This window comes from Panicum virgatum, chromosome 3K (genome assembly GCF_016808335.1).
Source record: "Panicum virgatum strain AP13 chromosome 3K, P.virgatum_v5, whole genome shotgun sequence".
NCBI lineage: Eukaryota > Viridiplantae > Streptophyta > Magnoliopsida > Poales > Poaceae > Panicum > Panicum virgatum.
Window position 1 is genome coordinate 27,778,453 of NC_053138.1, and position 20,097 is coordinate 27,798,549.

Sequence of the window (20,097 nt, forward strand, 5' to 3'; positions counted from 1 at the left end):
AAACTGAGCATGGGCCGTTCCCTCAAAAAAAAAAAAAAAACTGAGCACGGGCCGCAGCAGCTAGGGTCTTTTGTTTTTGAAAATCTGCTAACAAGTTTGTTAAATTCAAATGCAAAGAAAAAAGCTACCTGGCTTGTTAAATTCGCAGAGCAAACGGTATTTCTGAACGTACAAACTTTGCCGTTGCACTCTATCCGGTCAGTTCACAAGGTATAAACATGGACGCAAACGGCCAACCCGCGACTCACGCCAGCTTCTTGTGCTCCTTCCGTACTCCGGCCAGCGTGTCGGATCCAGGATTCGGATTCTAGCCTCCAGAGGCTTGCTTGAGCCCCACCTGCCAGTCTCCCCACGATCCGGCCTCAGATCAGGCAGCCCATCCGATTCCGGTTCCAGCTTCTGCTGCTGGTCGTCGATTCGCCTCTAGGCTCTAGCCGGGCTCTACACGTACACGATGCTCTTTTGCCTTTCGTCTCTCTCGCGTCCCGATTCGCGGCACCGACACGATTATTTCGCGGCCGCGCTGACGCTGAAGAAGCCATGAAGCTGCCAAGCGTGGCTACATCACATGGTGACATGGATCCGACTGCTGCCACTTGAATCGTTTCTCTAATCTAATAATAATAGCAAGTACTCATTACCGCCAATCCTAATTACTAGTACGGGCAGCCCTAATTGATCGAGGCGGCTTTTGTTAGTCGTAAGAGACAAGCTGCTAGAGCCACATTATTGAGTGTCTTGTCACACGATAATGTTCTTTTGGAAAAAAAAAATTGCCATACGATAATGACATGTCTCACGCTATCATATCCACTCCGAGTGAACATTAAACGTCTCTCTCTCTCTCTCTCTCTAGGTGGGAACTGTGTGTGTAGCACTGCGCTTCTTTGCCTTCGCTTCAGCAGCATCTGCGGAGCGGCGGCTGCTACTAGGCTCCTCCTCCAGGGGGGAAGGGCACCGGCGACGGCGGCCGGCGAGGAGCTGGACCCTCGAGCCCGGATGCCACCTCCCGAGAGCTACAGCTAGAACAAGATGTAAGAAAACCTCTCTCTCTCTCTCTCTCTCTCTCTAGATCTCTCTCTAGATCTCTGGTTTTAGAACGTGCTATGCTACTAGCGGCGGCTGGCGGGAGCTTGCACTTGCTCGATTCGTGCGGTGTTCGGGGGTTAATCTGGCACCGACTGGTTTCGAGCAAGTTTGGTGCACGTGCTGTCGTTTTTTTCGACCAAATTTAGGGGCCGCGGAAAGATCGGGATTTACTCGGACTCTAGATTTGAGGCTTGTCGCGCCCTCAGCTCCTGGTGGAAATGGTGTAGATTTGTGCAGCTCAACCGCATTTTGGTGCTCCGTTTAATTTGTTTTTCCCCCCCCTCTCATGGAAGATTTGCTAGTTGTACTAGTAAACAAGGAGGCCTGACATTCCTCAGGACGGTAGAAGATGCCAAAACAGGAGTAGGGTTTGTGCATATTTGGAACCTTTTGCCTTTTTGTTTCTTGTTTCATACAAGGGAATAGCAACCGTTGTTCAGCGCGCTAGGGTACAGAACCATGCGTGCTATGCTTAAATTGTGTTACATGATATTTTCATTTGCCTGCTACGATTGGTACTTCCTTACTTGGCATTGGCAAAGCTGATTTAACCTCATGCTGTTATTTGTCTGTGTGGTGTTTACATGGGTTCATACAGAACACCAAAGACTTTAGAATGGCATTACAAGCTGATCAATATAAAGGGAACAAACTTGCATACACCCTTGTTCCTTCTCACAGCAACATTTAGGAGCATGTTATCGCAAAACCAGGGGTTCGATTCTCCATCTTACGGGAAGCAGGGAATCTAAGTTTTTCTGCAACTCGAAAGACTAGCTTCTGCATGGATGTTGAAGTTGTTCATCCCAATTAGGTTGTTGTAGTTTCATCAGTATCTGAGTTTTGTACTTATGTTTCTCCTTCCTTCAACAGTTCCTTCAAACAGAATGTTTGTTGAATAAAAATTGCTTTGTTTTTACAGCACTAATGTCTGCCTATGGCAATGGATCCACCTACAACTGATGCTGGTGATGAACTGGGGAGCTACTCGTCCTTGGGTTTGATAGTATCATACTCACAGAAAGACAATGCTAAATTTCCAAAGGTTCTTTTGCTTCTGTCAGCATATCTTGACAAGATAGTTAAGGAGAATGAAGTGTTACTTGATTCCAGTAAAATAAAGGAGTCAACCACTATCTTTCATGGTCAGAGGGTGCCAGAACTTAGCATAAAGCTCTATGCAGAACGTATCTTCAAGTATGCACAGTGCAGCCCATCTTGCTTTGTGCTGGGACTCATCTACATGGAGAGATATCTACAGCAACCAAACATTTACATGACGTCATTTAGTGTTCATCGCTTGCTGATTACAAGTGTTGTTGTTGCTGCCAAATTCATAGATGATTCGTAAGAACCCACCACAGCTTCAGTTACAATTTTTCACATATCTACTTTGTTTGTAAGCATGCTCTTACATACTGTTGACATACTTTTGAGTATGTTAGCCTTAGATTGATATTATGTCTTCACTGTGATGCAAACTCAACTTTAGCTAACTCAAATTAGCAGAATGCCCACATGATCTTTTACCATGTGGAATAACTTTACATGTTTTGTGGTCAGCTACCTTCTTTATAACATATATTGGTATGGAGGCAATGATGCCTTCTTTGTATCATAAGAATCATCTTTATCTCTGAATAACTTTTTCCATGATTATCTGCCCATTTAAACCGCAAGTTAATAGGAATTCATTAATAAATCAGTTGTAAAAGGCAATAGGAATTCAAGGTTAGTAATATTGGGGTGAGGAAAGGGGAAGAGATATTAACTAATGCTTTTGTTTATTCCAAAAATAAGATAAACAGAAGAATGGTTTTCCAGTAACTTCTGCAATTTATTTTTGCAGGTTTTTCAACAATGCATACTATGGAAGAGTTGGAGGAATTAGCACAAGAGAGATGAACAAGCTTGAACTGGATTTGTTGTTCAGTCTGGACTTCAGGCTCAGAGTCAATTTAGAGACTTTCAGAAGCTACTGCTTGCAGTTGGAGAAAGAAGCGCTAGCTCTTGTTCTAGAAAGACCGATCCAAATCCAAGCCACCAACGGGACTAAATCCCTGATTTGTAACAGCAGTGTTGATGAAACTTGCAAGCATGAGCTCGTGTGTCAAAGGTACAGCAGTCAGGCTCTCCAAGGATGTAGCTGGTAAATCAGGTTTACAACAGACAGTTTTGAAAAAGTGTGAGGGTCTGAGGACTGATAATTCTTTTATTTGACAATGTGCACTCAGATGGCTTCAAATCATCTTCTTTTTAGTTAGTGAGGCAGTTGTTTTACTTTTCTACAACACTGTAATTCTTGAGCCACGTTGAAAACGTCATTCCTGAAGTCTGGAAGCGTTTCAGTCTGGTCACGCTATCCAAATCCAATCCTGCAGATTATTTGGAAATTATCAGGGATGGATGCCTGACTGCTAAACCTGCGATGAACTAAGAAATATACCTTTTTATTTTGAACTAAATCTATGAAATATTCAATCGGCAGTAGAATCAAGGCAAATACATCATTAAATGAACAGACGAGAGTCGAAATTCAGGAAATTCTGGCTAGTGCTTCTTTGGTAACGAATTAATACAATCACAGATTTCCATGAAAATGCTAACACGGTTTTCTTATCAACTAGTAATAGCTAAGCACAATCATTATAATGATGATAAAAAGAACATCTTGAGTTCTAACACGGTTTCCTTATCAACAAAGCTCACTCCCAGACTCTTACAGATCCGTTTGAACGTCCAAACATTCACTGTATCTTTTGCTTCCAGAACAACAGAGCTAAATAACTGATTGTCTTCTCTTGGTATTGAGCACCCGCATTGCATTTCCTGTTCTCCCCACCACCATCTGCTCACGCAGAGCGGGGTTGAAGATGTTCAGACCAGAGGGCACACTGGGTTTCACCCGACCACGAGGTGAAACCACAAGTCTTTTCTGGATGCTGAAACACAGCCTGCTTGTGTTCTCTGGACCTCCCGGCGCCATTCCCAGCTTCTGCTGCGGTGTCACCATTTTGTTCCACAGGCCTGGCATTGGAGGAGGGCTTGTGAACTTGCTGCTGCTGCCAAAATCAATTCTCCTCAACTTTGCTCCATCTGGGGTTGCATCAACTGTCCCATGGCCAGGAAGGGGTGTTGCTGGAATTGATCTTCTAGGCACATGGGCATGAGAAAGTCGAGATCCTGCTCTCTTTTCATTGAGCACAGACAGCTGCTCTCTTAGAGATGGTAATATCGCCATTGAGGAACGCCTTTTAGGCTGGATAGGAATTTGCCGGATCATCGGAGTCAGAGATACACGCCTTGCTTTGCCAACAGCCTTATTAGGATCAGCCCCAGGATATGCTTTGCTCATCGTCACAGGAATGTTCTCTTTGTTTTGAATTGTCGGTGCTTTACTGAACCTTGACCTAGAAGGACCTGAAGGTGGTGCATAGTTGTTATTCCTTCCTTGAGGTTGTCTCTGTCTCGTAGGAACAAGCGGTGGCCTTGAAGATCTAGCAGAATCCTTAGCAGCCTTCTTCTCATTACCTAATTCATTTTCCAGCTCTCTAATCTGTGCAGACGAAAAATGTACATGTCATGAGCACTAGTTAGAATACACTGAAGGCTTGGTTGTTTAGGAATTAAAAATGAATTGGTTCCCCTACTCACCCGCTGCTGATGATTTTTGCATGCTTGTTCAGCATCCTTCACCTGTCACAAAATAATTGTTGCTTTAACATGTAATTCCAGGACAGTAGGTATGTAATAGGATAAAAATTAATACAATGAGATTCGAGGTGATACCTTCTCATTTAGTGTCCTGAACACATTCTCACGAGATGCATACTTGAGTTGCATCAACTGCAAGCTTTGATTCAGCTGCGCGATTTCTTTTTCCTGATGCCGAAGTTTTTCAGACTGGAATGGACTTACAGTTAAGAAGGTAATATAACAGTTTATATCATGTAACGTAATTTAACAGTTTATATCATGTTATAACTTTCAGTGTGATATAAGAATCAAAATACCATATGTTTGAACTTCAAACTTTCAGCTGGATCCGCTTGCTTACGAGCAGGGCCATGTTCTACAGCCCGGACTCTACTAGCAAAATTTAGGGAACAGAGAGTTTCTCCTGAATCTGTAGAGCTTGGACTTATCTGTATGAACATTAGTGTCTTGCAATCTCCACCTGTAAATGTTGAACGAATAAGGTTGTCTCCCTATTTTTTTGTTTGTTTGTTTGTTTGGACATTCTAGTACACAAGTGAAAATCGATAGAGGTAATCCATCATTTAGCTAAAAACCAGTGCAGTAAGATTGTATATCTCAGTAAAAGTCGAATGAACAAGTTTTTTTTTTTGGTTTCAACATTATAGTGCATGAATGCAAATCAGTAGAAGGAAACAAAATATGAAACCCCATCATTTAGCTCAAACCGATGTAATTGCCACACAAGTAATACAAGGAGAAAACTTACCTAATGAACTTTGGAGCAAATGAGTCAGCTTGGAGTTCCTATTTGACATAAAAAAGAGGTGGTTAGAACAAGATCATATAAGTAGCTAAGCAAGGTTGTATTAATAGGACTAACCTGTATGGGATATGAGAATGTTTTGATGCCAAAGCTGATATGACATCACCCAAGGCAGAGAGTGATTTGTTGATAAACTGTGACTCCTTCAGCCTATCACCTTCTACTCCAGTTTTACCTACTCTCTCACTTCCAGCAAGGTCAACCAACCACATTTGGCTTCTACTCCTTTGACCCGTCAACAAATGCTCGCTCTTAACAGTAACCCTAACCAAACTGCAAATAGAATGCAAATTCGGGTACATAACATGAGACAAAATTTTTTATCTCATTGCTGTACAGGCCTATACCAAGCTGAGAAACTGAATCTAATTGCTAGCAATCGATTATTGGAAAATGGAAGCATATTCTAGAATTAATTAGAATGACATAACATGAGGTAAAACACAACAGTCCTCACCAGTGGGAGCGGCTACTGAGTTCATTTGCATTGGTTGATCCAACAGATCTGTTTCGGGAGCCAAATTTCAGTTTCTCCCACACACCATCTATGTTATAAACTGGAGCCTCAACTAAACCAGCAACGTCTTGTGTCCCATCGGCACTTTGCTTAACATCCAACCTTGGAATGCAACAAGAAATTATGCTTCAGAAAAAAGAAAGAAAAAAAATCAAAAGGAGAAAGAAACGAAATGTACCTTTTTGATTGATCATTGCTCTCGTCAAGCATATCTCTGATTTTTTCATTATAGACTTCCAATATGCTTACTAAGAAGGTGTATGCAACAGACGTAGTCCTCTCCTCTGATATTTTGAACAATTCTTCCAAAGCCCTATAATTTACACCCCTATTTTCTGGAACCCCTTCCATCGTAAAGGTTTTCCCGGTTCCTGTTTGTCCGTAAGCAAATATGCATACATTGAACCCGTCCATCACTGACCTAACAACGGGTACGGTCTCTGAAAATACGGTCTCTGAAAAAAAGGATTGGAATACAACCGGTTAAGTTCAGTATCTTTAAACATGTCTACTACTAGCATATGGGACAACTCATCTACTGGAATACTACTAGCATACATGAAAACTCAAGCTACTGGAATACTACATGCAAACTACTAGCATACAGGACAAGTCAGCTAGGTACAGTTTATGTAACTATTCACAAATATACCTTGATCATCCTTTGGACCAAAAACATGATCAAACTTGAAGGCTTTTCTTTCTTTTTCAGAGGGGACGAACTGCAGCTCGTTCTCTTGTGATGAGTCAATCTCAACCACAGACGAGCACCCACGGGTGATCTCATCAGAGCTCAGAGGCCTGCATCTGCAGAACACCCTTATGTTCCCCCTCAGCTCAATAAGTTCATTGTATAGACGCTTCCTCTCAGCGCACTCATCTGTGTACTTCTTCTTCAGGTCATCATATCTAGGTTCGCACTGATCAGCACATTTGGCCACCTGCTGTTTGTACCTCTCCAAGATGCTGTTATACTTTCCCCCTACAAACAAGCAAAGAATGGCCAAAAATCATTAATTATAGTAGCCAAAATGCCTCAAATGCTTAAGCAAGGCATGTGCATGTTTGTTTGTGTACCAAGGAAGCGGAGGGCAGCAGCGCCATCAGGAGTAGTGATCTCCTTAAGCAGCGGTGACAGGGTAAGGGTGTTGTCTTCTTCTCCAAACTCCTGAAGAAAAGACTTGACAAAATCAGAAGCAAACAGAGCATCTTACCTCTTGAAAAAAAATTCAACCACAGTCCGTAATCAATAAGGGGACAATTGACATTTTGCTGTTCCCTTTCATGTGCTAGTTTTCTACTTCGATTCCCCGAATAGTCAAATTTTCCCATCGAGGATAGGCACGAGCAGAAATCTACAGAATTCTACGGACTGGCATCCAAGATCCTCACCTCCATGAAGATGCGGAGAGCCTCCCCTACTCCGGGGACCACCTCCTTCTCCTTCTCCTTCTCCTGCTCCTGCTCCACCTCGCAGCTCGCCGCCGTGTCCTCACCTGACAAACAAGTTCCCCACCGTGAGACGGACGACGACAGAACCCTACTTCCCATCCGACACTTGCTACGAGACCAAGAGGCCGAACCTGTGGGCTCCTGAGGCGACGGCTGCGGCGCGGCCGATGCGGGCGACGGCGGCGGCGCGTCGTTCGGGTCTCCTCCGGACGCGCGCTGATCTGGCCTCGCGGCATCCGCGCACTCCCCCGCGCCGCGCTCGTCGTCACCTGGCAAGCAAACATCCGACGGCGTGAGAGGAGCGCGCACACCACGCCACGCCACGCCACGCCAACCCACCCACCCGCGAGATACCCTACTCCTCGCCCCGGAACTAGGAAACCGTACCTGGCGGTGGCAGCTGCCGCGGCGGAGACGCGGCCGGCGGCGAGGAGGACGCTCCCACGGCGACAGGATCCGGCTCCATGGCTGCGATCTGGGGGGTCTCCGTCCGGGGAGGAGGGGATCCGCTCGCTGGGGATCCGGGGGCGTTCTCGAGGAGGAGACGAGCGGGCGGTTTGGAAATGGGATTCGGGTTGGGGGAGAAGCGGAGCCGCGGCGGATTCGATTTTTGAATTGGACGGGTCCGTGGGGATGGGGGGGGGGGGGGGTTTGGGCGTTTGGCTATGGGGGAGGAGATGACCGTTGGGGAGGGAGGAAGGCGTTGCGGTGGGAGCCGTGGATCCTGCGACGGGCGGCCTGGATTTGGTGCTTTACCGTTGCGGTTTGTGAACGAGAACGGGGACGTTTGTTGAGCTACCAGATATTTTGTTTTTTTTTTTCAAAATTAGGCAAGCTCTCAGGTGCCCGTGTCCGGAACAAAAGATTTATGTTTCAAAATTCTCTTGTCAGGATGAAAAAAATGGATGTTCAGTAGTGAATAGACAAAGGTGGGTCCCCCCCCCCCACACACACACATGAACCTGTTGCATTCTGTACACCTACAAATTCAGGAGTGACATATAGACAAGCATCTAAACAGTCGGGGCCACACAGGAAATGGCCTACACGCTGCAGGAGTATTTATGCACACTACAGGTGTTTGATGTGCTAAAACAGGGGTGCCAAAGTTTAGCCCTAGATATGCTAATGGGGCTAAACATGAGCTAATGAGAGCTAATCAAGGGCTAATGGGCTCAGACGATCAATTAGCCATTAATTAGATCAGCAATTAGCTCATGTTTAGTCCTACTATTTGGTATGTAAGTAGGCTAAGGCTCATGGATCCAAACATCCCTACATCTGTGCATCATGCTCTTCCACTGGCTGAGTGGGAACAAGTTTCCCATGGACCACAGAAAAAGGCACCAAAAATCTACTGAACTACCAGGCTGAGACTGGCAAAACTTGGTGCTTCAGGATCAGATCACATCCAATCAACATAATCAGACGATGATTTTGCTCCTCGTTTGGGCTTCATGTACCTGTTATTCTCAAACTTTGCTTTGGTAAGGAGGGAATCCAGAACTGCTGCTTCAGCAAGATCGTAAGGTGCCATCAACACACTGCAGGCATAATATCCACATGGGTGGGGGTAAGAGAAATAGAAGATCAGGATAGTCAATGCTAAATCAGAAAGTAATAATACATGGATAATACAGTCCTATTTTTTATGGTGAGAAAATACTTGAGACTACTATAATTGTATCCCGTGTAAGCCCTTTTATTATTTTTTGTACCAATCAGTATATAAGGCCTGAACTCCTTCAACCTCAATTTGCTTGTAAATCCTCTCTACTTATCAACAGATGGAGTCAACAAGTTCCTACTGGTCAGAACTATATTGCCCCCCATAAGATTTAATAGTGTTGAAATTTGAATGTGATCTCTTTCACTCAGATCTTTACCCTCATGCTAACTGACAAAAAGAGTAGATCTTGAGTCTTGGTAATGGATATGTACCTAGAAAGAACATCCTCCAAAATTGTGCGTTGGCAAGGCGTAACATAGTATATGCACTTTCTTGGACACTGCCCAACAGCGAGCTGAACAAGGTCATCTTCACCATTACCTGCAAATAAAAGGTTGTGTTGGTTTCAAAGAGAACACATTTGTCACTAACAAGTATTGAACTTCTTTTTAGAAAAAGATAAAGGTGCGGACATACCATATATTGCTTAATATAAATACCATGTAGATTTCTACAAAATTAAGCCAAAGTGTCTGTGGTGAACTTACCTTGAGATAATGCACGAGCGGTACCAATATCATCTGAAAATGAAAATACATGAGGTGCCCTTTTAACACAAGAATATGGGCATCCTGCACGTGGACATCAACAATTGTAATCTGTCAGATAAAGTTGACAAAACATGTCCAGACGATTGATAATGAACAACTACATGAAAGGCCTACATTCTATGTATATGCTATAACTCTGTAAAAACAAGGAAAGTGAAGGAGTTCGGTTGCATCAACAGAAGGAATTCAACCCTATGCATAATATTTTCTGATTCTAAAATAAGGACTACAGCATTGTCCAAATAAAAATTGATATCTGGTTTCACCAATTAAATTAGCACAACATGGTGATTAATCTCTTATAGTTAAGGATATCAGAGAAATGATGAAATTTTGTGAAACTTAGTCTTCTGGTGCCAGTTCTAACACTAATATCTAATTGATGTTTGGCAGCAAACCTCATTCTTAACAAAACTATGATTGACAAAAAGACTGGTGCCCTGCCTAAAACCCTCACCCTTAACCATTGAGGAAATACAAGTGCAACAAGTACCAGTGCCAATGCATAGAAGTTCATTTACAAATATGTCACGGGCTTCACACTCAGGTTCATCAAATGGGTCAACATTGTTCCTGCACAATATCGTAACAGAAGCACACGAGTTGGATTTTATTGAGACTGTACTGAAACAAAGATCCCTACTGTATTTTTTAGATAGACCTATCAGACCTCACAATAAAACTATAAAAGGATTCACAAATGCAGAAATTATAGTGTCATAAGAAATTGAGAAGTGGACAAAGAACATAAATCCTAAGTGGGTTTGGATTTTGGAATATGGATTGAGAGAGGAGTTGGTAACTAAGCCCAGGGATTAATTACCAGATTGTTGAGTGGATCAAACTAAAAGGATTTTTTCAGAATGAGCAACAAAAGTACTTAATGTTTGGCAGCAATTCGTCCGGCGATGTTATACGGTGCTGAATGTTGGCCTACAAAAAGGTGACATGTCCAGCAACTGAGTGTAGCAGAGATGCGGATGTTGCGGTGGTTTTGCGGGCACACAAGGAGGGATAGAGTCCGGAACGAAGTTATTCGGGATAGGGTCGGAGTGGCACCAATTGAGGAGAAACTTACCCAGCATCGGCTGAGATGGTTTGGACATGTCCAACGAAGGCCTCCTGAGGCGCCGGTGCGTAGTGAGGTTCTTGAGCGGGTCGATAATGTAAAGAGGGGTAGAGGTAGACCTAAACTGACGTGGGATGAGTCGGTTAAGAGAGACCTTAAGGATTGAAATATCTCTAAAGAGAGCTTTGGATAGGAGCGCTTGGAGACTAGCTATCAATGTGCCTGAACCTTGAACTTATTTCTTTCGGGTTTCATCTCTAGCCTACCCCAACTTGCTTAGGAAAAAAAGGCTATGTTGTTGTTGTTGTTGAGCAATAAAAGTACTTAATGTAATGCATGCTAGGTTTTATCTTACCCTATTCTTATAAAGGAAATAACGATGGGAACTCATAATCCAAATAATGATAATCAACCTTTCATTAGGTAATACCATAGGCAAAATCTGAAGTCAAGTGATTCTTATTCTTTCCGATTTTTCTCATAAATTATCCTCAGGCAACCCCAGTCCTAGTGCAGAATTATCTTCCTCTTTGACCAACTGTCCAACTATGTTTTGAACCATGCATGTTCCAGAATTTCAATGTATTGGTAGCTAGGATAAGTTTACTAGGAATCATCACAGCTCTTTAATTCGTTACGATCAAAACATATTCAAGATTGCCATGACAAATGGCTGTTACAACCTGATCTATCATCTACACTGAAAACTCATGAAAGGAGAGGAGCCCTGCTATTATTAGTGTTAGCTACCAAAAAAAAGTGTATATAAAATGTTGTTCTGGTCAGCATCCATGATATGTCCATAATACAAGCTGATGGATGTATTATCTACCTTTCAACCATCATTTCTTGGTTGCCAGATAACATCTGTGTGTGAAACAAAACAGTGTAACTAATAGTGATATGTAACCAGAAGGTGAAAAAAATTAACGAAATATACTCCCTCTAGTAAAACCAACCAACCTGTTGGGGGTTCTATCAAGGCTGATTTCTAAAATTTTAGCTACATATAGATGTTTCTAATTTCTATTGAATTTTAGATTCTCAAAAGCTCCTTCACGATTCTGAAACCCTTGAGGCCACACTTGCATTTTGAATTGTAATTGTTTGATGATGTTTGATTGCCGTTACTATGATTCAATCCATAAGCACATGTACTGAACAAAGGGATAGTACACAGAATTACCTGATAGGCCTCGATCACTCGTCTGATTATTAGATCTGCGTTTTCTGGGTTCTTGCAAACATCAGGATGGAATTCCTTCACCTGTAACAAAGCTCCCAATGTTATGTCGTGGCATGGTGGTTAAACGAAAATAGTACTACGAAGCTTTAGCTTAGCAAAAGCCCTCCTTGCACACCCACAGTTTACAAGTTAAAAAAATGCTACTAATTCTTGAGGTACTGTTTCTTCTAAAAAAACAATGAAAAGATTTCATAATACAAATAGGTCGGAGAATCTGTGAGTTTTTCTTATGCTTTGCCATCGCTGCCTTCTTCCTCCTAATCACAAAGTAATCAACCCTCAAAATGGAAGATTAATAGTTCATGGAGATCTTGGAGGGTACGCCGCCAAGTTCTTTGGATACACTAACAGTCGACTACTCTGTAATTTCTAGTATGCCTCGAGAGCTAAAGTTGTGCAGCAGCATCCCATGAAACAGTGAGCGTTCGGCTACGGGGCTAAAAAAAAAAAAAGCTGCCGCAGCGCGTAGGCGACGGAGGAAGCGGAAGAGGCACATTACCCGGGTGCGGAAGGCGGCCTTGAGCTGGGCGGCAGAGTAGCAGGCGGTAGCGTCCAGGCCAAGGATCTGGAAGGGCGTGGCGCGCGGGTCCAGTATCCTCCCCGCCTCCCCCTCGCCGCCCCCGCCGAGCGCCGAGACGCGCGCCCGGCGGAGGGCCGCGCCGCGTCGCGGCGGCGGCGGCAGCAGTGCCCTCGAGCCGAAAGGGAAGGACGGTGCGGCGGCGGACAACATTGCACTGTTCTGAGCTGAGAGGCTCCCGCAGCTTCGCGGGCTCGCGTCATCGCGTGGCTGTGAGGCGCTCGTCGCTGCCGCCTGCTGCGTGGCTGCGTAGCCTGTGACTGCGACCCCTCGCGTCTGAGCGCTGGCCAACGCAGGTGCCTCACCTCCTAACGATAGCCAGTGCTTTCTCCCAAAAAAAAAAACGATAGCCAGTGCTTTCTCCCAAAAAAAAACGATAGCCAGTGCTCTTGGCAAGTTGAAAAAAAAATGCAAATGTTATCTAGAGTTTGATTTGAGGTAGTAACTGTGTGCCAACAAGCTAAACAATTGGTGAACTCTTTTGTTTGTCGAAGTATTTAACATAGCTGCATTGACCAAAGTTTTTTCATGTTCATCAAAATGTTTTGAAATTCGTTCAATCAAAATTTCTATCTATAACATAAAGACGAAACGCGACGCGAGAGACAGTTATGATTGGGACCGTGCGATCGGGGGTCCCAACGAAACCGACGCTTCTGATCGAGCAAGTCACCCGCGAGAGAAAAGCCGAGCTTTTCCCGACGTTGCCGCCGGAGGAAGGATTCCACCCGAATTCCTATCCCATCCCCACCGTTCCCCGCCGCGCGCGACGGCACGACGGCTGCCGCCGCCGCCGCCATGCTCCCCTCTCTCGCGCTAGCGCACACCTCGCTCCTTCTCCCGCCTCGCGGTGCGCTGCTCGTCACGCTGCCACGCCGTCTCGCCCCAGGCCACCCACCCCTCCGCTCCCGCTGCCGCCACATCGCCTGCACGCCGCCGCGGCAGCTCCTCACGCCTCGCTGCTTCGCTTCCGCCGCTAGGATCTCGGCGTCAGACGTAGAACCGGCGCCGAGAGATGGGGATGGTGTCTCGGTGGCGGGGCGGAAGGGCCCGGGGTACCGGAACCGGTTCCTGGACCTGGCGCGGCTAGGGGCGGTGGTGGAGGGCGCGGCGGAGACGTTCTTCCGCAGCGAGATCCGCCGGCGGCTTGCCGTAACCGCCGCGCTCATCGTGCTCAGCCGCGTGGGCTACTTCATCCCGCTCCCCGGGTTCGACCGTCGCCTCATCCCCGACTCCTACCTCAGCTTCGCCCCGCTCCCTGCAGGTCCCACTCGTCGTTGCCCCCTCTGATTTCTCGCTGGCGAGTTGTGGATGGAGTGTTTTTTAGAGGATGTAATAGTTTGTAATGCCACCTTCCTTCGTGCAGATGACATTGGCGATTTCTCCTCCGAACTGAAACTGTCATTTTTCCAGCTCGGGATCAGTCATCAAATTTCAGCATCTATTGTCATACAGGTTCGGTACTTCTTATCCTTTGGCCAGTAAGTTGCTTTTGTTTCCCAGTGGCAGCAAGTGCATGTTTTGAGTTAATTATTGTATTCTTTTGAATTTCTCCACTTCAATGGTCTCATTCCCATGTATTGGCTCAACATATGAGTAAGTTATTGTTCAGTTATCATAGATGGCCAAGTTGCACAGTTTATTTTAGCATAAGCTGGAACTTTCAAAGAGAAGTTTGTTTTTGGCAGCATTCAGACTTGGGAAATTGCTATGTCAAGCTTGGAAAATTGCTTGCATTATAATCCTTGAGAAAATTGTACCATAAATCATGTAACCTGTTGTTTATCTATTTAGATCTGTGTGCTCAAGTTTCAAGAAACCTTTTGGCCCCAAACTTTATGATATGTTTGACACTCTCACTCTGTCACATAAGCTAATAAGTTTAGGTGTAAGAACATTATGCAGAACAGATATTAGACTGGATCTACTCATGTTCACTTTCATAGGTCAAACTGAAACATTACAAGTCTAGTATCTTTCTTTTTGCATTTGATTTCCATAAACAAGTGCAACCTGTTCTTTCAATCCCATTGTTGCAACTGATCTTCTTTTTTTTATTGAAAAACACATAACAAAAGGGGTATCTGTTTTAGGTTCTCTGTCATGTTCTTCCATCACTTGAAAAGCTTCGCAAGGAAGGATTAGATGGGCATGAGAAGCTAAAAGGCTATATGTGTGTCTAGTTGTCTATCTCGAGCAGTGAGACTGATTTCATTTTCCTGGAAATTATTGGCTTTTGACATATAATTTCATCTAGTTTGAATCCCTTTATTTGTGTTCAGATGGTGGCTGTCTTTGGGTTTTGCAACTGTTGCAGCTTTTACTGTTTCATGCTATTCCCTACAGTATTCAGTGTACGCCGCAAGTTACAGGTAAACTTCTTTTTTTTGCTGCAAGATTTCTATTCTTTGAAATACCCTTTCCTCACGAGGCATACTCCATCATCAGCTCACCATTCCTGTTCCTTTGTTTTTCACTCCAATGCCTTATCAGCTGATATTTAGTGGGGTGCTTCAGGATTAGATTCGGTGCAAGTGTATGCTGTGATTGGAGTTTCGTACTTCGCCATGTATTTGATTTTATCTGTGTGATTACCTGTTTTTAGCAGTGGGTGGCACTAATTGAACCATCTTGAAAAAGGGTGGTATAAAAAATTCTAAGGACCAAAGTTGTTGCAAATCCCAGTTTGTTTGAATGGGTGGAAAACTCATTTAGTATGTGTTACAGCTCAATTTATTTTTATTTCATTTGTTACAGGGTTAAGCATATAATTATAACAAGCCTTTTGCTTGTTCTTGGTGCAATGTCGATGACATGGATTTGTGACACCATATCAGAATCTGGATTTGGTATTACTTTACCTCATGCTTATTTGTAATTTATTATCGCCTGCACATGCTCTGAATGTTTTGTGTTTTGTATAAAGTTCGACACACATTCTATCATATGTAGATCCTGTGTTTAATTAATTGTTCTGAATATGGGAGAATTAGATTTGTGCCACTATGTCAGTTACAGTATCCATATTTGCCATTGCTTTTGTAATACTTAAACCTGTGCCACCATTGTTTAAAATTTGTTCTATTTGTGCCACTACCTCACCATTTCCAGTGCCATGAACAAGTTTTGACACACGACAGTGGCATACATGGAACAACTAACAAGTTTTACACACTGATGGCAGTCTAAATATTACAAAAGCTATGGCAAATATCGAAACCGCAATGGGCACACACAAACCTAGATTTTCCTCTGAATATCCTATTTCTGTAGTAAAAGACCAATACATGATTACATACTGTATTTGTCTATTTTTTTAGCAGAAACAGTGGGGGAGTCCTCTGCTGTGGTATTATATTAAAAACAATAAAAGGAACAGACTGTACAAGGGGAGTAGCCCAACAAAAAGGAAAAAAACACTGCACCTCGAGAAAGAGAACGAAAATTATTGTAGGTTTAGTTCTCAATCCAATCCAAAATCAGCATTCTGATGGGCTCATTTGTCTATTTGTTTGAATAATTTATTTGTTAAAATATTTGTCTTGGTCATTCATTCAGTACCAAATAAACTGAATCTTGTTCGCAAACCCGGGTCGCATTAGCTGATTGAAGTTCATTCATTTGAGCAATCTATTTGGTTGGGGAAGCAAAAATTGTTTGCAAGTTTATTATGTGGAAGGGCTCATCGAGGCTTCCGTTTATGTTACAAGACTACAAGAGAGTTTCTCATTCCTGAAGCGCTGGAATAAATAAATAAATTCCCCACTTTGTTCTTTTTGCTAGTAGGTCTTTGCATTCAAAACTACTGTTTCTGGTCGTCCTAGGGCTCTTATTAAAAAATAAGTTATGTGTTTCACTTTGGAGTTTTCATCAGCTTGATTGATGGGTTTTAGCCCCAGCTATCGAACATGAGAAATGTGTACAGTACATGTTTTCTGGAAATGATAACCATGTCATTAGGTGCATGTAATGTCTGTTGTTATCAATATGTATACCTTCTTATACTTGGTTAGCACTTTTATGACATCCAGGACATGGTTCATCTTTGATTATCTGTGTGGGGATTTTGACTGGTTACACAGATACACTACACAAGATGATAACTCAATTTTCAGGTTATTTCTCCAGACTTGAGCATGTCAACCTAGAACTCATTAAGTACTTTATGCTTCAAATGAATGTGTTTCAGTAATTGTTTTTACTATGACTAATGACTTCGGTTGTTTTTCATTTGTCTTGCTATATTCTTTCTGGAAATATTTTGGAACATGTTTTCAAGGCTCTATCCTGAAGCCACATTGTCATACACTAAGCTTTCGACTATATCTTCTTTATCTGCACACTGAGAGTCTTAGTTTATGTTATTTTGTCACAGTCCAGCTTGTCGTTTGAAACAGGGAATTTTTCCAAGTGTTGGCCTTACATCTTGGGAGTAGCTGGTATTTTTATGATGCTCACCATGGGGGCTGTGCTTGTGACTGAAGGATGCAGGAAGATAAAGCTTCAGTACTATGGATTTAAATTGGCTTCTGGTGCAGGGTAATAGAAAATATAAATTTTACATTCTTTTTTCTTTTGTGATTTATTTCTACATGTGATCTGCATGAATTTGCAAAAGAATTTCAGGTAACAGTAAAAGATTATTCGTATTTCACACGACCTGTAAATAATTCAATGTTGAGCTATGTCTTATGCTTTGTGCTATATCTTTGTTCAGATAGAATTAAATATTTGACGCATCCATTTCACCCCTTATTTTGTAGGAACGAGAGCACCCCAGTTACAGAGGTTGAGCCATATATCCCCTTCAACATCAATCCGACTGGAATGCAGCCCTTGCTTACAACCTCATACCTACTAGCTTTTCCAAGCATCATGGCCAGGTAAACCATTAGCTATTTCTTTTCTTGTCTTTTCACTTCCCCTAACATTCTAATTTTGAAACATCCACAGCATTTTTGGGTCGCACTTTTGGGTAAACTTGAAGGAAATTTTGAATCCAAGAACTTCAGCTGATGGTAGTCCCTGGGTTTATTATTTGACATATGCTTTTCTTGTCTTCGTCTTCAACATTTTTGACATTGTAAGTCTATGTCTCATCTTAATTATTGTGTTTCAGTCAATAGGGTGTGTTGCTTGTGCAGGTTCTATTTAACCCGAGAATGCGCTTACGACTTAAATGATATTATTATTTACAAGATTACTTTTCACTTCTAAACATCCTGTACACCATTCATGATTTACAAATTTTACATCTATCTACCTTGTGTTGATGATCTCATATATTTCAATAGTATCATACAGGACTCTTTGTTGCTTGGTATTTGAATTTTGAATATTTCTTGGTGCTATGATGCTCCATGTTCTGTTATGCATCTAATGGCTATGTACATCCAGAAATATTTTCTGTAGTTTTCCATATCAGCATGCTTACGGAAATGCCATCCGTTTTCAAATATTGAACTTACATATTCAATGTTCTGACACTTTCTTTATCAGATAAAACAGAATGTACCTTATAATACATTGTAGTCACTGTTTGTCATTTATGGCTGCTTTTTATCTGTAATTACTGGTGAAATTGGGCAACGAAGTAACTTATATGTGAAACAGCAGAGGACAATTCACAGAGAAGTAACTTATAGGCCCTAACTTATAATGATCATAGTCTATAATTACATAGTTGAACTCGGGGTCTTAACGTTTTTCAGGAGATAAGTCATTTCTATTAGAGTGCGTGTTTATTTACACATTGTCTGCAAATATTTGCTGCAGGCCAACTTACCCAAAGAGATATCTGACTACCTGAATAAGATGAGCGCGAGGATACCAAGGATAAAGCCTGGAAGAGCAACAGTAGATTATCTTACAAAGATACAAACCTCAACACGATTCTGGGGTAGGTGTCCTTGAAGGAAGCTCTTCTAATTGTCAAAATTTATTCTGATTTGCCCTTCTGCACATTTATGCTTTTTTTTTCTAAGAGAAAAGTCATCTCTTATATTCCAGGTGGCCTACTTCTGAGTTTGCTTGCAACTTCCTCTTTGTTGCTTGACCGATATCTCAGGCAAATAAATGAGGGGTTCTCTATAGGATTCACATCAGTTTTGATTATTGTGAGTACAACTCTAGCACACTCTTCATGTAAATTGTTAGCATAAAAATTAGTTGTTGAACTGCAGCTTTTATGCTGACTTAGTCAGCCATTTTGTCCAATGTTAACCTTTTAGATGCCATTGTCCTGGGTCAGATCTTGTCATTTTGGCAACTGATTATAAAATTCTTAATGATCCAATACCTGATACTGTTGCAATAGCACCGAAAACTGTAATGCTTCCACTTAGACATTTAGGATTAAGTTTGGATTTGATAATTTTTAACATGATTGACATGCACTTAGGACAATGAAGTTATACGAAAAATGTTGATTTCAGGTGGGCTCAATTATTGAGCTGAGAAGGTCATACCAAGCATACAATGTCATGCCAGCACTAAGCAAAGTTTTGAGGAGATATGGTGCTTAATCGTATGTGAGGGCATATGTTGGCGATGATGCCACCATCCACTAGACCACTAGGTACTTCTTTTACTTTGTTGCAGATATTTATCGATTTTTTTGTCAATTGGTTTTTCAAAATTTGAGGTTAACTATAACATTTGCTCTTGGTCTGTTAGAGAGGAGCATGAGTAAATTTCCTGGGGTTACAGCCCGTGGTGTTGCAACATCGAATGATGCCAGTGCCAACACTTTGCGGTAGCACCTTATGACGAGTAGCTTATACAGCTTCTGTTAGATTCATTGATTGGATTTGAGCGAGGAATCATGGTTCTACATCGGGCTTCATTGACAAAGTGTACGGAAGAAGCAACAAGGATGTCCAGCTGTTGTTTCAATTGCAGCAAATATGAACCGTGGTGAGGGCCGCGCTTTTCTGTATTTGTGCACCACAGTCGGAGCCGTTGCTCCAAATGAAAGAAAATCACAAATTTCCGTATCACATTGCTAAATGCTAATCTGTTCACTGGCAGCTTGTACTTGTAGTCTCCACGGTAGAAATGTTGCGGGCAGGTGGAATGACCATCTTTTATTTAAGACTCTGAACTTAGCTTATCGTAGACATGAACACAAACTGTCGAATGGCGTGTAGCTGTCGGTTGGTCATGTACTCCAGGGCTGAAGCAGATGAATCGGTCCCGACAGGGAGCAGTGAAGGTTGCTGCGTCTGCGTATGGCCAATATCTCACTTGTAACCTTTCAAAAAAAAATTCTCACTTGTATCTATGGTTTTATGGAGATTGCTACTTTTGTACTAGCGGCTAGTCAATGTTATATACTTCATACGTT

The 20,097-nt window shown here is 42.6% G+C and overlaps 4 protein-coding genes across 6 annotated transcripts; 2 read left to right on the forward strand and 2 right to left on the reverse strand.

Moving 5' to 3' along the window:
• The first annotated feature begins 813 nt into the window (after positions 1-813).
• Positions 814-3,488, forward strand: LOC120698793 (cyclin-P3-1-like). Of its 2 annotated transcripts, XM_039982528.1 has the most exons (4): positions 837-1,034; positions 1,688-1,903; positions 2,012-2,436; positions 2,939-3,488. In XM_039982528.1, exons 3-4 carry the CDS (start codon positions 2,027-2,029, stop codon positions 3,240-3,242), a joined length of 714 nt encoding a protein of 237 aa, XP_039838462.1. In that variant the 5' UTR covers positions 837-1,034; positions 1,688-1,903; positions 2,012-2,026; the 3' UTR covers positions 3,243-3,488. The 2 variants fall into 2 exon arrangements, with proteins under 2 accessions (XP_039838461.1, XP_039838462.1); XM_039982527.1 differs by lacking the exon at positions 1,688-1,903 and having other exon boundaries at positions 814-1,034.
• Positions 3,489-3,624: 136 nt separating this feature from the next.
• Positions 3,625-12,916, reverse strand: LOC120698792 (kinesin-like protein KIN-14J). 2 transcript variants are annotated; one of them, XM_039982525.1, is made up of 18 exons: positions 12,675-12,893; positions 12,116-12,196; positions 10,354-10,433; positions 9,798-9,881; positions 9,522-9,630; positions 7,968-9,124; positions 7,712-7,849; positions 7,521-7,624; positions 7,206-7,296; positions 6,781-7,110; positions 6,307-6,583; positions 6,069-6,230; positions 5,669-5,884; positions 5,555-5,592; positions 5,103-5,266; positions 4,879-4,992; positions 4,744-4,785; positions 3,625-4,645 (listed from the first exon to the last, which is right to left on the reverse strand). In XM_039982525.1, the coding sequence occupies exons 6-18, from the start codon at positions 8,044-8,046 to the stop codon at positions 3,869-3,871; spliced, it is 2,532 nt and encodes an 843-aa protein (XP_039838459.1). In that variant the 5' UTR covers positions 8,047-9,124; positions 9,522-9,630; positions 9,798-9,881; positions 10,354-10,433; positions 12,116-12,196; positions 12,675-12,893; the 3' UTR covers positions 3,625-3,868. The 2 variants fall into 2 exon arrangements, with proteins under 2 accessions (XP_039838459.1, XP_039838460.1); XM_039982526.1 differs by lacking the exon at positions 10,354-10,433 and having other exon boundaries at positions 12,675-12,916.
• LOC120700794 lies at positions 8,986-12,905 on the reverse strand. Its single transcript, XM_039985018.1, has 8 exons — positions 12,675-12,905; positions 12,116-12,196; positions 11,762-11,796; positions 10,531-10,542; positions 10,354-10,433; positions 9,798-9,881; positions 9,579-9,630; positions 8,986-9,124 (listed from the first exon to the last, which is right to left on the reverse strand). The coding sequence occupies exons 1-8, from the start codon at positions 12,903-12,905 to the stop codon at positions 8,986-8,988; spliced, it is 714 nt and encodes a 237-aa protein (XP_039840952.1).
• Positions 12,917-13,465: 549 nt separating the features above from the next.
• Positions 13,466-20,065, forward strand: LOC120698794 (preprotein translocase subunit SCY2, chloroplastic-like). The gene is made up of 13 exons (XM_039982529.1): positions 13,466-14,016; positions 14,119-14,207; positions 14,846-14,925; positions 15,035-15,124; positions 15,510-15,601; positions 16,784-16,867; positions 17,150-17,291; positions 17,516-17,635; positions 17,706-17,835; positions 18,528-18,651; positions 18,762-18,868; positions 19,187-19,329; positions 19,428-20,065. Exons 1-12 carry the CDS (start codon positions 13,551-13,553, stop codon positions 19,274-19,276), a joined length of 1,614 nt encoding a protein of 537 aa, XP_039838463.1. The 5' UTR covers positions 13,466-13,550; the 3' UTR covers positions 19,277-19,329; positions 19,428-20,065.
• Positions 20,066-20,097: the final 32 nt, after the last annotated feature.